Consider the following 17139-nt stretch of genomic DNA (forward strand, 5'->3'; position numbering starts at 1 on the left):
TGTTATAGATAGTTAAAAACTTTATTATCTCTTTTTCATTAAAAAAATTGATTAAATTGCACTTTTAATCCCTTAATAATATTAAATCCATAATTTTGTTTCATTAATTTTTAATTATGTAATTTTATAAAATTATCAATTTTGGTCCATTTTTTAAATGTTCATCTAATTGATTGTTAAAATTCTAACATTTTGTTGTAACTTAACATTATATAGATGATACACTGATTAATATTTATTTTATTTAAATTAAACTGTAATTTTAATTCTCATTTTCATCTCATTTTACCATTTTTTTTTAAATAAAAATGAGAATTAATTTTTTTTGAATATTATTAAATGTTAATTGGCATGTTTTATTTTTTATTTAATATCAAATCATAACTTATATTACAATTTTAATGATCTAATGGGTAAAAATTCAAAGAAAGGACCAGCTTTTATAAAATTTAAAGACTAAAACGGGATTTAAAGATAAAAAAATCAAAATTGCATATTTGATATTAAAGAGAGAGTAAAAGTAGAATTAGACCTATATAAAAAACTGAGTTGCATGTCCCGTAAAAATTGACTTGGAGTTGGATACATGATAATTTTGGACCATTCAATAATTTGTTATCTCAGCGCACTAGAAAGTCGTAACTCAGAAATTGTGGTTTTATTTCCTTATTGTAATGCTGGTTGACCCAACGAAGCTCTTCTTTGGACTTTATTCATAAAACTCATAATTTGTTTTAACATATACTTAATGTTGTTTCAGGAAACAACCTATGCAAAGATCACAATGACGAGAAGTTAATTTTGCTTTTCACGTTGGCATGCATATTGGCAGACAGGCACATCCACACAAGAAGTGTACATAGTTACTACAACCTTAAAAGTTAGTGACTATGGTTGTTGTCAGTAGCAAAAGCAGCACAAAACTTGTACAATCATCATGTTCGTGTCCACCTAGAATGGTTAAAGTTTCAGCTGAGGCTGCTTCTTCTTCTTCTTCTTCTTTTTCTTCCGCTAAAAAACATGATGTTTTCATCAGCTTTAGAGGTGAGGACACGCGCAAGAGTTTCACAAGCCATCTTTATGCTGCTTTTCAGCACAACAAAATCCAAACCTTCATAGATTACAAGCTTCCCAAAGGGGGTGAGATCTCTCCCATAATTCTCAAAGCCATTGAACACTCCAACCTATCTGTGGTTGTTCTCTCCAAGCACTATGCTTCCTCCACTTGGTGCTTGCGTGAACTCGCCAAAATAATCGAACACAAGAAACGTGGTGGACACATTGTGATACCTGTGTTCTTCAAGGTTGATCCTTCCCATGTAAGGAAGCAGACTGGTACTTATGGAAAAGCCTTTGAAAAATATGAGAGAGATGGCAAACACAGCATGGCCATGTTGCAGAAATGGAAAGCTGCTCTCACAGAAGTTGCCAATTTAGTTGGGTGGAACATGCGGAATTACAGGTAACAAATCATTTTTTGTTTTGGGAATCTCCCTCCTGTTTTCTTACTTGAAAATATGAGTTATTGGGATTCATATCAGAGTTCAATTAACATCAAGTGAAGTTGTGTTGCATACTTTCACTTCTGAGTTGTGATATTAGACTTTTTTGGATAAACTGATTTAGAAATACTTTTAAGGAGGAAAAAAAGAACAGGAAGAAGAGATGAAATAAGTTTAACCATAAGCTTATATATTATATATATTGTTAGGATCCCTCCTTAATTGGAGAGGTTCTAGAAAATTCTAGAGCTTTCTAGAGAAGTATAGAATTTTCTAGAACATTCTAGAGAATCCTAGAGAATTGTAGAATTCTCTAGAAGCTTGTGGAATAGTGTGGAACCCTTTGGAACATTCTAGAGATGTGTGGAGCTTTCCGGAACCTTATGGAAGAGTATAGAAGGATATAGAAGGGAGTAGAGATTCCTGGAATGTGTGGAGCATTCTAGAGAACCAATCTCAACCCTTGATCCCCACCATTCATTTTGAAGGTGGAGTAGTATAAATAGGGGTAGGAGGCTTCATTCCTATCAATCCAAGCCAAGAGTGAATCCACTTCTTAAAGTGAGAAAGTGAGAAAGCCTCTTTGTGAGAGAAGAGAGATAGTCTCAAGTTTGAGTGTGCCACCATAGAGTGAGTCAATTTTGTAATTACATTCTTGTAATCCTACTATTCTTTTGTATAGTGGAAGAATCTCCATATTGGAGAATTTAACTCGTGTGCTCCCATTACTACCTTTAATTTCTAAGTGCCTATCTTAACTTCACGAAGCGGGAAAGTCCGAGTTTTCCCAACAGTGGTATCAGAGCCTGGTTCATCAAAAGTTGTCATTAGCTCATGCAGTTCAAGATGGAGGACAACGTTGCTCATGATGGAGACATGTTCAAGCTTACTGCCAATAATTATTCATATTGGAAGCCAATGATGGAGGATCATTTATACTGCAAGGATTTGCATGAGCCCATCATCTATAAAGAGAAGGTGGAAGGCAAGAGCGATGCTTAATGGGAGCTATTGAATCGAAAGGCCGTTGCTATGATCCGTAAGTACATCAACAAATCTCTCTTTGAGCATGTTTCTACATACACAAATGCTTATGAATTATGGGCAAAGCTTGAGTCCATGATTCAAAAGAAAACACCTCGTAACAAAGCCAATTTAGTTCGTCGATTGGTGAAGTTGGAGTATAAGGATGGTCATAGTATGATTGAGCACTTGAATAACTTCAAGGGGCTTGTAAATCAATTAACCAAAATTGAGATGAAGATTGATGATGAGTTGCAAGCCCTTCTACTCCTTAGTTCCTTACCGGAAAGTTGGGATACGCTAGTAGTTACACTTAGTAACTCTGCTCCTGAAGGAAAGCTCACTATGGATGCTGTTAGTGATAGCCTTCTTGGAGAAGAATCGAGGAGAATGGAACGAGGTGAGTCTATCCATCCCGAGGCTAATATCATTGAAAACTGGGGAAAGAATGAGACTCGTGGACGTAGTAAGAGCCGAGATCAGTATCAATCTCGAGGTAGATCCAAATCACGCTCGAAGATTACATGCTATTACTGTGGAAGAATGGGCCATAGGAAAATGGAGTGTCGGTCTTTCAAGAAAGATCAGAAGGCAGGTACTGTCAAGCCAGACCAAGTCATCCCAATGAAAAAGCAAGAAGAAAAGACTACCACTGCCGTAGCATCTAAAGAAGATATGTTATATATCATTAGAGAAGGTAACATCCTAAACATTGCTTATGATGATAGCTCTTGGATTGTGGATTCTGGTGCTTCCTTCCATGTTACTCCTCATGGAAGTTTCTTCTCATCCTACCAAAGTGGTGACTTTGGCACCGTTCAAATGGGAAATCAAGATAGAAGCAAGATCGTCGGGATAGGAGACATCATCCTGACAACGAGCACCGGATGTAGGCTAGTCTTGAAAGATGTAAGGCATGTCCCGGCCATGCGCCTCAATCTTATCTCTGCTGGAAAGTTAGATGATGCTGGTCTGATGAATTACTTTGGTGAAGGAAAGTGGAAGCTCACCAAAGGTAGTCTAGTTATGGCTCGAGGAAAGAAAGAAGGATCCTTGTACGTAATGCAAGCTAAGCTTTGCAAAGGAGAGGTAAACATAACCACTGATGACATAGAGGTTTGGCATAAACGACTTGGGCACATCAGTGAGAAGGGTCTTCACATACTCGCTCGTAAGCAACTCCTCTCTAATGTGAAAGGTAAATCACTTGATCCTTGTGCTCACTGTTTAGCTGAAAAACAACATAGAGTTGCATTTCAAAGATCTTCTCCGCCCGCAAGGAGAAAGAACATTCTCAACCTTGTACACACTGATGTGTGCTCAATGTCTGAGAAATTCATTGGGGGTGCACTGTACTTTGTGACCTTCATTGACGATCATTCAAGGAAGGTATGGTTGCATTTGCTAAAATCAAAGGATCAAGTACTTGATGCCTTCAAGGAATTCCACGCTCTGGTAGAACGTGAGACTGGACGAAAGATCAAGTGTGTACGATCTGACAATGGAGGTGAATATAGAGGTCCATTTGAAACCTATTGCAAGAAACATGGCATTAGGTTAGAGAAGACTCCACCCAAGACACCGCAATTAAATGGGCTAGCTGAGAGAATGAATAGAACAATCGAAGAAAGAGTTCGTTGCGTGCTCTCTCATGCTAAGTTACCCAAGTTATTTTGGGGAGAAGCTATAATGGTTGTAGTTGACATTGTCAACCTCACACCATCAGTCCCTTTGGGTGGTGCCATCCCAGACGAAGTTTGGACGGGCAAAAGGACATCATACAATCATCTCAAAGTGTTCAGGTGCAGGGCATTTGTTCATATCCCCAAAGATGAGCGAGCAAAGCTTGATGCAAAGACGAAGGAGTGCATCTATCTCCGCTCACCCAAGGATGAATTCGGCTATCGGCTATGGGATCCAATAAATAAGAAGGTGGTCCGTAGTAGAGACATTGTATTCTTCGAAGACCAAACAATCGAAGACATTAAAAACTCAGAGAAGCCAAGATTGAGAAGTAATAAGAGTACCGAACTCACTCCAGTTCAACATGAGAATAATGAGACACATCAAGACAATGATCCTGAAGAAGATGAGCCTGTGTTAGAGCAAAGCAACCAGGAGACTCATGATGAACCAGCTCAGGAAGATCCTCAATCTAGTTCTCTACCAGCACCAGAGCCGAAGCGTTCCTCAAGGGAAAGAAGACCATCCACTTGGTATAACACTGAGGAGTATGTTATGCTCACTGATGAGGGGGAGCCTCAAAGCTATAAAGAAGCAATCAAGGATATTCATAAAGAAGAGTGGAGGAAAGCCATGCAAGAAGAAATGCAATCCTTGCATGAGAATCACACTTATGAACTCGTAGAGCTGCCAAAGGGGAGAAGAGCCTTAAAGAACAAGTGGGTGTACCGGATCAAAACCGAAGATAACAACACAAAGCCTCGTTATAAAGCTCGGCTGGTCGTTAAAGGATTCGGTCAAGAAAAAGGTATTGACTTTGAAGAAATATTCTCACCCGTGGTAAAGATGTCATCCATTCGAGTTATCCTTGGCATAGCAGCAACTCAAGATTTAGAGATTGAACAACTCGATGTCAAGACGGCGTTCCTTCATGGTGACCTAGAGGAAGAGATCTACATGGAGCAGCCCGAAGGATTCAAAGTTCCGGGCAAAGAAAATTAGGTGTGTCGCCTCACGAAGAGTTTATATGGCCTTAAGCAAGCACCTAGGCAATGGTACAAGAAGTTTGAATCCTTCATGGCAGAACATGAATTCAAAAAGACAGAAACCGATCATTGTGTCTTCATAAAGAGGTATGCAAGTAGAGACTTCCTCATACTTCTACTCTATGTTGATGATATGTTGATTATTGGACAAGATCGCATAAAGATAGCTGCTTTGAAGAAAGATCTAAGCAAGAGTTTTGCCATGAAAGATTTGGGACCGGCTAAACAAATCATTGGGATGAGAATAACTCGTGATAGATCAAAGAGACTGTTGTGGCTATCCCAAGAGAGATACATAGAGAAAGTGTTGGAACAATTTAACATGGACAAATGTAAGCCAGTTAACACACCACTTGCTGGACACTTCAGGTTGAGTTCGAAGCAAAGTCCCACAAGTGAGAGAGAAATGGAGGAGATGAAGAAGATTCCATATTCATCTGTAGTAGGCAGTCTCATGTATGCGATGATATGCACAAGACCAGATATCGCCTATGCAGTTGGAGTCGTCAGCCGCTTCTTAGCCAACCCCGGGAATGAACATTGGCTAGCGGTCAAATGGATCCTCCGATACTTACGTGGAACTTCCAAAAGATGCTTATGCTTTGGAAAAGGGAAACCTGTGTTAGAGGGATACACAGATGCAGACTTGGCTGATGATATTGATTCAAGGAAATCAACATCTGGATACCTAACTACTTTTGTAGGGGGAGCCGTTTCTTGGCAATCAAAACTGCAAAAGTGTGTCGCATTATCCACCACAGAGGCGGAGTACATTGCAGCTACTGAAGCTTGCAAAGAGATGCTGTGGATGAAGAACGTGCTTCTTGAGCTGGGAGTAGATCAAGAAAGGTATGTGTTAAAGTGTGATAATCAAAGCGCAATATACTTAGCAAAGAACTCAACATTTCATTCCCGCACGAAGCATATTGACACAAGATATCATTGGATCCGAGAAGTCCTCGAGGAAAAGAAATTGCATCTTGACAAGGTTCACACAGACGAGAACTGGTCAGACATGATGACCAAGGTAATACCGACAAAGAAGTTTGAAGATTGCTGTCAAGGTGCAGGTCTACTACTGCCCCCCAATTAAGTCGGGAGGGGGAGATTTGTTAGGATCCCTCCTTAATTGGAGAGGTTCTAGAAAATTCTAGAGCTTTCTAGAGAAGTACAGAATTTTCTAGAACATTCTAGAGAATCCTAGAGAATTGTAGAATTCTCTAGAAGCTTGTGGAATAGTGTGGAACCCTCTGGAACATTCTAGAGATGTGTGGAGCCTTCCGGAACCTTATGGAAGAGTATAGAAGGGTATAGAAAGGAGTAGAGATTCCTGGAATGTGTGGAGCATTCTAGAGAACCAATCTCAACCCTTGATCCCCACCATTCATTTTGAAGGTGGAGTAGTATAAATAGGGGTAGGAGGCTTCATTCCTATCAATCCAAGCCAAGAGTGAATCCACTTCTTAGAGTGAGAAAGTGAGAAAGCCTCTTTGTGAGAGAAGAGAGATAGTCTCAAGTTTGAGTGTGTCACCATAGAGTGAGTCAATTTTGTAATTACATTCTTGTAATCCTACTATTCTTTTGTATAGTGGAAGAATCTCCATATTGGAGAATTTAACTCGTGTGCTCCCATTACTACCTTTAATTTCTAAGTACCTATCTTAACTTCACGAAGCGGGAAAGTCCGAGTTTTCCCAACAGTAGGGTCTGTTAGGGTAAATTATTTGGATATAAGGCATGTTTGGGTAAGCTTATATATAAGGTAATTTGTAAAATATTTGTCTATTTATTTAAGGTGAATAACTATGTGATAAGATTTTACCTGTTAAGTTGTGATTATTTCACCTTCGTTTCTTTTGATGCATGCTAGGACGGAATATGAACTCATTGAGGAAATTGTCAAAGTTGTTATGCAAAAACTGAATCATATATATCCCACAGAAGTAAAAGAAAGACTGGTTGGAATTGATCAAAATCTTGCTCCTATTGAATCGTTATTGAAAATCAGGTCAAAAGAAGTTCGCATAATTGGAATTTGGGGCATGGGAGGATTAGGTAAGACAACCATTGCCAATGCTTTATTTGCCAAATTATCATCTCAATATGAAGGTAGTTGCTTCTTGACAAATGTAAGGGAAGAATTTGATAAGCGAGGACTTGGTTATTTACGTGATAAACTTTTTTCTGAGGTACTAGAGGATGTGAATCTCCATATTAGCACCCCTAGAGTAAGATCCACTTTTGTTATGAGGAGGCTTAGACAAAAGAAGGTTTTGATTGTGCTTGATGATGTGGACAATCCGAAGAAGCTAGAATATCTTGCTGCACAACATGATTGCTTGGGATCAGGTAGTAGAGTCATTGTCACTACCAGAGACAAGCATGTACTTAGCAAAGGGGTAGATGAAATATATGAGGTCAAGGGATTGTCCCTTCATCATGCAGTTAACCTTTTTAGTTTAAATGCCTTTGGGAAAACCTATCCGAAAATGGGCTTTGAAATGCTATCTAAACAGGTGGTTGATCATGCAAATGGCAATCCATTGGCTTTAAAAGTTTTAGGTTCAGTTCTCCATTCCAGAAATGAGCAGCAATGGAACAGTGCTCTGAGAAAACTCATGAAGGTTCCTAATGAGGAAATTCAGAATGTCTTAAGATGGAGTTATGATGGATTAGATGATGAACAAAAAAATATGTTCCTGGACATTGCATGCTTTTTCCAAGGAGAGGATAAAGAAAATGTTGTGAGGCTACTAGATATTTGTGGTTTCTATGCAGATATTGGTATAAGAATCCTTCTAGACAAAGGTCTTATAACTTTTTCTGACGACAATGAAGTGTGTATGCATGACTTGATACAAGAAATGGGCTGGCAAATTGTTCATCAGGAATCTATCAAAGATCCTGGAAGGCGTAGCCGATTGTGGGATCCATACGAAATTTATGAAGTATTGAAAAATAACAAGGTAAAAAAGATTTACCAAATTCCTTCTTTTAAGCACGCGCTAGAAAGCTGGTTAGTTTGATACTTTTTATTATCTAACATTGTATTTTTTGTTTGTCAGGGAACTGATGCAGTTGAAGGCATAATCTTAGATGTGTCTCAAATAAGGGTCTTGCCATTGAGCTATGAGACCTTCTCAAGGATGATCAACATAAGATTTCTCAAATTCTATATGGGGAGGAGTAGGACATGCAATTTGCGCCTTCCTTCAGGTCTTGAATCATTGCCTAATAAATTAATGTACCTACAGTGGGATGGATACCCTTCCAAGTCTTTGCCCTCAACTTTTTGTCCTGACAACCTTGTTGTGCTTTCCATGATGGAAAGCCATGTTGAAAAACTTTGGGATGGAACCAAGGTAATTTCTTTTATTATACAGCAGGAAAAGTTGTATGTTTGTGCTATTAAAACCTTTGTTTTGTCACCCTTTGTTGCTGCAGAGTCTTGCGAGCTTGAAAGAGATCAACCTCTGTGCCTGCAAGAAATTAACTAATCTCCCAGATTTATCTCTAGCGCCAAATCTTGAAACTATAGATGTTTCTCATTGCACAAGTCTTCTTTGTGTTCCCTTATCAATCCAATATGTCAAGAAGCTTCTTTTGTTTAACTTGGAATCCTGCAAGAGTCTTAAGAGTCTTCCAAGAAACATTCACTTGTCTTCTCTTGAAATGTTCATTCTCAGACGTTGTTCAAGTCTCGATGAGTTTTCAGTGACTTCAGTGAACATGACACGCCTGGACTTAAGAGGAACATCAATAACTAGTTTCCCAGAATCAGTTTGGCAGCATCTGAACAAGCTTATTTACTTGAATCTGGAATCCTGCACCAAGCTCAAGAGTCTTACAAGCAACAGACACTTAAAATCTCTTCAAAGACTCAATCTTAGAGATTGTTCAACTCTTGAGGTGTTTTCTGTGACTTCGGAGAACATGGAGTATTTGAATTTGAGAGGAACATCAATACAAGAATTGCCGACATCAGTTTGGAGAAATAACAAGCTTTTTACTCTGGTTCTTCATTCCTGTAAAAAACTTGTGAATTTTCCTAACAGGCCAAAACCTGAGGATTTGCCTCCAATCTTCAGTGTAATATCTTCCTCTGAAAGGCCAAATATGGATGAACCATGGACTTTGTCATCCTTAACAGATTTATCTCTAAAAGGAAGCAGTATTGAGAATTTACCTGCAAGCATCAAAGATCTTCCTAGTCTGAAAAAGCTTACCTTGACCGAGTGCAAGAAGCTTCGGTGTTTACCAAGCCTTCCACCATCCTTGGAAGACTTATCCTTAGATGAAAGTGATACTGAGAGTTTACCTGTAAATATCGAAGATCTTTCTCATTTGAAGAAACTTACTCTGATTAACTACAAGAAGCTTTTGTCTCCACAGGATCTTCTACCATCTTTGAAAACTTCATTACTAAATGAAAATAAAGTTATTTCCCATCTTGTGAGCATGAAAGATCTTTCTCGTCAACAAAACTTTCATCTGGTTAAGTGGAAAAGGTTTCATTCTCTGCCAGAGCTTCCACCATTCTTGGAAGAATTTTCACTAAGTGAAAGCAATATTGAGTGCATGCCTGAAAGCATAAAAAATCTTTTTCATCTGAGAAAACTAACCTTAACAAAGTGCACGAGGCTTCAGTGTTTACCAGAGCTTCCACCATCTTTGGAAGATTTGTGTGTATATAGATGTAATATTGAAAGCTTGCCAATAAGCATAAAACATCTTATGCATTTGAGAAAGATCACCTTAATTGAGTGCAAGAAGCTCCAGGCTGTACCAGAGCTCCCGGCATGCCTGAAATCGTTTTGTGCAGCTGACTGCAAATCACTTGAGATTGTCCAAAGTTCAAAGGCTGTCTTAATAGAAGATAGATATGTGTTCTATTACAATTGCATAAACTTGGATCAAAATTCATGCAACAACATCATCGCAGATGCACCCTTTGGGGCAGCTTATACTTCTTTGCAAGAAGGAACACCTCTTGGTCCTCTCATTTCTGTTTGTTTGCCAGGAACTGAAATCCCAGACTGGTTTAGCCACCGATCATCAAATTCTTCACTGGACATTGAAATTCCTCAACAGTGCTTCATTAATTCAAAGTTCTTAGGTTTCGCTCTGTGCCTTGTAATTGGTGGTTTCCAGCAAAACAGTTATGAAGGCTATGATCCAGATGTCAATTGCTATCACTTTGTGAAGTCAGCCCTTAGTTCTGACCCCAGTGTTCCCTTTCTTGGTCACTGCACAACTGTAATGCAGGTGCCAAAAAGTTTTAAGTCAGATCATATATTTATATGCTACTATCCTGCTTTTAATGCCTCCATACTGCAAGATTTCAAGGATTTAGGCTTGTACTATGATGCCAACAACTTAAGGCTTAGAGTCATCTTTAAATTTAAGGGTCCATCTCAACGGTTGGACATTGTAAAGAAGTGTGGGGTCAGACCTCTGTTGATTGCTGATACTGAAAGGCTTCACATAGAAAGTGAACTACAACTTGAAGAGAAGGGAGTATGAAAGTGAAACTGGAACAACCTGAAGCACAGGAAAAGGATTTGTGTCTAGTGGTTGCTGAATAAGAAGTACAATCTTGAAACAATAGGTACTTCACTCTAAAATCTGCATGCAACCTTATTATTCATGCATCCATTGGTACTCTAAGGTTTCCATTTGATAGCAACTCCTGGTCATAGAGGGAAGGAAAAAAAAAAGTAGCACTTAAAACTTTTTCCAATAATTATCACCTTTCATCAACTATGCCTCGAATAAAATGAATGATGATGGCCCGACAACACCTATAATTCTTTCTCATGAAAATTTTTTTTTCATTCATTTCTGACGAGTTAATGAACTTTTTAAAGTTTAATTTTGAAAAATAATTACTTTTCTTTTAAAAAAAACTGTCAGAAACTGTAAATAAGTAATTATTTCTTTAAATTAAACTGAACAAAAAAAATTTACTTCTAGGACATTTTACATGCCATATATATATCGTTATAAAACTGTTGAGTAACACTGAATGAACAGGTAATTTTTCAGGAGAACATTTAGGATTAGTGGTAATCCAGTAACCTGGTCTCATTCCTTGCAGAGGTCCAAAATGTTTGGTCTGATACACAGCAATGTATTCAGTCGTAAAAAGACAGATATTTTAGCGCTCCTAATGAGGCAGGAACCTTATTTATTTATTTTAGGAAAGTTGAAATATCATTGGGTTCCTATGTTGCAGCAATGAGCAATATGACATTTTGAAGGTTTGTAGATAAAGATGGACATGAAAAATTGCCGAACCCACAATCATTGTTTGTAACGCAAAGATCCGATGACTTGATTCAAACCTAACACCTAATAATTAATTCAAGTAACATTAACCATTACGCCACCAACTTAGTTAATTGCCGAACAGATCTAACGAAGACAATCGAATACATACACGGGTTGGAGTAGTATGGGTCTTAAAGTCGAACTTATTTCTCTTTATAATTCCTATGAATAAAAAAAATATTGGAATACATACTTTATTATTAAATAAATTTCATTTGAGTCTCACTTGAAAAGAAAAAAAATTAGTTCATTCTATTTTTAGTGGTACCCATATGAAATCACATAAAAATAGATTTTCTCTTCAAACAATTGCTTTGTTTCTAACTAACTACAGTGATAACGATAGCTCAAGTCTTGAATAATAATGCACAATATCAAATGAAGAAATTAATAATAACATGCTGTTTCTTCGCTGACTAATAAAAAATGTCAGACACTCATCGCATTTACACCAAAACCGTGCAGTGATGAACAATGCATCTCTAATGCTACTATAATTATAACATAACACATTATCATCATTAGATAACGCTAGTTTTGCTCTATAAAGTTTTCTGTATATCTTACCTTTTAGTAGGGACTTTCAACCCAGTATTTCACTAACTAACAATAAAATTGTACAGCTACATGGACAAGAATCTGCCGATTTCTTCTGGACTTAAATCTGAATGGAATCTCAAGACAGAACCGGTGGAAGTTGACATTCACAGTAATTCCAAGCATCGGATACATGCATAATTCAAAAGCCTAGACACAAGGCTATCTGGTTCAGGGATAAGAGAAAATGTCAAACTGTTCCAGAAATGAAATGTCAACGAATTGTGCAGGATTTTTTCAAGCAGCAAATCTTGTTGAGCTTTCTCAGTCTCTGTTGCCGGTGCAATAAAGTATCTGTTTACAGTTTAGTTCAGTTCAGGTACACAAGCACAAAAAAGTAAACAAAAAAGCAAGGCATTAATAGGGAAAAACCCTAAACACGTGTACCTCTAATCAACCCTAGATCACAAATGTATTCCCTATCAATTGAACAAATGCTAATGTACCTTGCTATGTTCTGAGAACTAATAGGGAAGAAGACATAAGAGGGTTCTACATTCAACTCCAAGAGCTCGACAGATTTACTCTCATCCCCCAAATACTTTCGTGCAACCCTTGTCAACAGATCAGCACCATTCCCTCTCAAACTGGTATCATCATATGTCTGGTAGAACTCTTCCAAGCACTCCTTTATGAACAAACTGAATGGAACAAATAGTCAATCTCAAAGGAAGTCTGACACTGTGCACTATGCAGAACAAATTAATTGCATTTGCACCTAGCTATCCTCTATCATTCAAATTGATCACAAAATGGCATGGCAACACACAACATTTCAATTAGAATATCCATAAATTAATCTAAAAAATTTAGTCATGATATTTCAAATATATGCATAATTGTAATGAAATTTGTGGTTGTATCTAGAAAGTCAAGATCTCTTTAATTAGGATTCCAGACGCAACATTTATTCAACCCCACATTGATGCTGATAATTAGAATATAGAATCCTACTTGCAGGGCTGCTGCTACTATTAGGATGCAAGGAGAGCAAGGGGTAAAAAGAAGTTAAAGTAGTATGGAACAATTAAGGAGCTAATTAAAGGAAGATCAGATAAATAAGGTTAGAGAGGAGGCATCCAGGGCAATGCATTTTGTGTGAATCAACCAAGCAAGTGCTCAGTTATAAAAAGGAAAACAATTTGCAAAGGGGAAACCCAACCAATAAAATTATCCTTTTCTTTTCTCCATTTTAATTGGGGATTCCTAATATTTTGTTCCCCATGCTTATGCAATGGAGGAGACACGTATTTAAGTTATAAAACCAGCATAAACACAAAAGGATATTATGGAAGAGTATCCAACTACAATACAACACCAAGTTCTATCCCATTTAATGGGTGAAGCTACCTGATCAAACTGTCACCATTGGGTTTCATAAAGAGAAATGTGATAGAACAATCAAATCAACAAAACAACTCTTTTCAATGAAAAAAAACCATACTCAGTCCATGACAAAAATAGAATTAGGACATTCATGACCCTCATTTTAATAGCTTCCTTGAAAATCATGTTCACAAAATGAAATCATTCTGGAAAGCAAGAAAGAAAGAAAGAAAGGTAACAATACCTGTGCCTTTGAAAAGCCATCACAGCACCATTCAAAGCACTTCCAGAACCTTGGTCCTCCGTACCAACAGAATTGTTAAGGAACAAAATCGGCTTCAACACTATGATATCCGAGTCTAGATAGATGCCACCATACCTGACAAAACAGAAGAAAAACAATTGATCCTTGCCAAGAAGAAAACATCATAAACAGTCATAGTCAGCTCACAGCTTATTAGTGAACTAAATACCATCAACAAGTCAAATACATCACCAAATTATTATACAAATATAATCACATCACATAGCTAAGCAATCACCACCTACTAGCCAAGACATCTGAGAAAACTCACTTGTACAGAGCAGCAAGGCGAATAAGCTCACTGTAATGAGTAGAATAGAACTCCGTCTTCCTCCATTCAAACCAAACATTAGAAAAAACATGAGCAGGTGTATCCTTCAGCAGCTCATCAAGATTCGGCATAGCAACAGCAACTTTGTAACTGACAAAAGCAAGCCCTCAAAATAAAAAATAAAAAATAAATAAATAAATAAAACACAGTAACTTGCACAACAAGCAAGCAAGCAAAAGCTAAACCAAGAGAGGCAACAAACAAGTACCCATCCTTAACAAATCCACCACTGAAGAAATCAAGCTCAACCGTTTCAGAGAACACAACAACACAAGCATCAGGGTGACGAAAGAGCAAACTCTCGAGACCACGCTGATGCCGAACCGTGAACATCCAAGGCGGCGAATTCCACACCATAAACACCCTGGTCACACATTTCCCCACCCTGAAAAACTCATCCATGAAGTTGTTGAACGACAAACGCAACGCCACGCCAGGATAGTATCCCCAGGTATCTCCATCAGCATATATATGATTCTTAATAGACTCAACCCTAACATCTTTCTTATTACTTAATTCACCACCATTGTCACTGCTACCGCTGCTGCTACTACTATCAGAATTCGTACTTTCCTTAATGAGGTCATGATTATGGTTGTTAATTGTATTGTGATTCAAAGTTCTTCGTTCTGTTCCTAATTTGGTCAGAGAGGGTAATACATTGAGGTTAAGAGGAACCTTCTTGGTAGGGAAGGGGACTTTCTTGAAGTGGTGGATCCACCACTTGTGGACGATTCTATCGGCTCTGGTGAGTCCAGTGGTGGCGGCGGCGGCGTCGGGATCTTGTAGCAAGGGGTTGTTGAGAGGGTTGAGGGCGTCGAAGTTGGATCTGAACATTCTATCCTTTCGGAGGAAAACGCTTTTCTTGTCGAACCATTCGCCCCAGCCTTGTCGGAGGGGGGAGTCTTTGAGAAGAAGCGCTTCCTCGACGGAGGCGAGGGTTGCGGCGGCGGAGCGGACGGCGGGGTCGAGGGGGACGTCGTCGGAGGCGAAGGCGGCCTTGGAGGGGTCGAGGTCGGGGGCGGAGGGGAGGGGGTGGTGGAGGCCGGAGGAGGAGGGGAGGAAGGAGCGGCGGATGGCGGCGGCGAGGGGGTCGAAGAAGTAGGGGGAGGGGTTGAGGCGGAGGGCGGGGGGAGAGTGGGTTTCGTCCACGAAGTCGAGCTCGTCGAGGGGGTCGGCGGCGGCGTCGGCGTCGGCGGCGGAGAGGTCGGCGGGGCGGGAGAGGAGGGATTGGCGGGGGAGGGGGTCGGGGTGGGTGCGGGAGAGGCGGGAGTAGAGGAGGGAGACGGAGAGGAGGAGGAGGACGGCGGAGATGACGGCGCAGAAGTAGGCGCCGTAAGGAGAGCGGCGGCGTGATCGCAACATTTTGGTGAAATCACGTTTACTTTGTGTGTTGTCTCTGTCTCTTCAATTCCTCTTCTTCATGCTTAGCTGTGGACAGACAGTTGAAACTTGAAAGGCGAAAAACCATAAAATCAAGTTTACTTGGATGGCACTTGAAGTGAGGAATTGTATTTATAGTAGGACCCTTCCACTTCACTTCAAGAAAAAAGGGAATGGGACCCTTCATATTTTACATCTATGTATTTGCTATTCACACCAACTATCTTTAATTAATATATATAATTAAAAATACAATAGTCAACTTCAAAATTTTTCACTCAAAATTAAACATTCCGAGCTTTAAAATTCTTCTACCTTTTAAATATTTTCTATTTATTAATTAAAGATATCGTATTTTTAATGTGAATTATGTTTTTTAAATTTTTTTTATTTAATTTTTTTTATAGATATTATAAGCCTTTGTTATGGATTTATTAGTGTATAATATTTCACTCTGTGTTCTCCTTTTTCACTTTGTTATATATCTTGTTAGTTATTTTGCCTTTTATTTTTTGTTTTTAGTATCGATTTTTTTTTTGTGTTCTTTATAAAAGATGGATTAATAAAAAAAATTAACAATAACTTAAAAAGTTGTGCATACTTGAAATAATATTTGAGTATTCTCTTCTTATTTTTATCCTTTCTCAAATATTTACCATAAAGACTATTTTATTATTCTAAAGATTCAATATATTATTCATATCGACTCTATGTAAATTATGTTATTAATAAATATTTTAAAAAAATTTCTTTATGTCCAATTCTCATTCTACATTGCATTCGTCCTTAAGAAGATGGAAGATATTTTTTTTTTCTTTCATTTTCATTACTCGCATTATTTTCTCAAACATATTTTGAAACTTAATAGTACCTTTTATATGAGAGGAATAATTGAAAATTTGATAAACAATATACTTATATTGTGAAATTGAGTTTTAGGTGTTTCATGTTAGTGTCATATAAGATTGTCAAATGAAGAATGAGAATTTAATAACTTCTTCTTCTTATTATTATTATTATTATTATTATTATTATTATTATTATTATTATTATTATTATTATTATTATTATTATTATTATTTATGATTGTGTTGAACAATAATTATGATTATTTGTTAAAGAAAAATACATGATTTTGCGGGAGAAATGAAGAAAAGAAAATTTTTTAATACTAAATTGAACATTTTACATTATGTACTAGTAATATCATTGATATTGAAATACTTTATTTGTTTATAGAAGAATTATACATGACTAAAAGACTTAGATATTTTCAATCGCCTTGATTTTTTTTTGTTTTCTATTTTTCTTTTCACATAAATCATATTTTTAAAATTAATTTTTTCAATTAATTATTTTTTGTGGTGAAAAAATAGATACTAGAAGGGAGGTTGAATAGTGTCAATTGAAAACTCACTTTTTTAAGTAATGAAGTAATAATAGGTGTGACTAATGAGTTACAATTGTTGTGGTGAAAAGATAAACACTAATGGGGAATTGTATAGTGTGTATTGCACTTTTTCATAGTGAAATAGTAGCGCTAGTTATATGGAGTGTGAAGAGAGGTTAAATGGAACAATAGATATTTTTATATTTGTTCTTACCAGAAATCTG

At 37.6% G+C, this 17139-nt stretch overlaps 2 protein-coding genes across 7 annotated transcripts; one reads left to right on the forward strand and one right to left on the reverse strand.

Moving 5' to 3' along the window:
* Positions 1-652: 652 nt before the first annotated feature.
* On the forward strand, positions 653-11697 carry LOC109805736 (TMV resistance protein N). Of its 6 annotated transcripts, none has more exons than XR_014432572.1 (5): positions 653-1462; positions 7125-8220; positions 8320-8616; positions 8699-10862; positions 11288-11697. XR_014432572.1 is itself a non-coding variant. In XM_083071088.1 (5 exons), exons 1-5 carry the CDS (start codon positions 891-893, stop codon positions 10775-10777), a joined length of 3321 nt encoding a protein of 1106 aa, XP_082927214.1. In that variant the 5' UTR covers positions 654-890; the 3' UTR covers positions 10778-11052. The 6 variants fall into 6 exon arrangements, 4 of the variants coding, with proteins under 4 accessions (XP_020223506.3, XP_082927214.1, XP_082927212.1 ...); XR_014432573.1 differs by having other exon boundaries at positions 11352-11696; XM_083071088.1 differs by lacking the exon at positions 11288-11697 and having other exon boundaries at positions 654-1462; positions 7125-7309; positions 8033-8220; positions 8699-11052.
* A 266-nt stretch (positions 11698-11963) lies between these two features.
* LOC109805737 (alpha 1,4-glycosyltransferase family protein) lies at positions 11964-15639 on the reverse strand. The gene is made up of 5 exons (XM_083071089.1): positions 14351-15639; positions 14083-14232; positions 13752-13886; positions 12628-12822; positions 11964-12475 (listed from the first exon to the last, which is right to left on the reverse strand). The coding sequence occupies exons 1-5, from the start codon at positions 15505-15507 to the stop codon at positions 12289-12291; spliced, it is 1824 nt and encodes a 607-aa protein (XP_082927215.1). The 5' UTR covers positions 15508-15639; the 3' UTR covers positions 11964-12288.
* Positions 15640-17139: the final 1500 nt, after the last annotated feature.

The sequence above is a fragment of the Cajanus cajan genome, chromosome 3 (genome assembly GCF_000230855.2).
Source record: "Cajanus cajan strain Asha chromosome 3, NIPB_CcT2T_4, whole genome shotgun sequence".
Taxonomy (NCBI): Eukaryota; Viridiplantae; Streptophyta; class Magnoliopsida; order Fabales; family Fabaceae; genus Cajanus; species Cajanus cajan.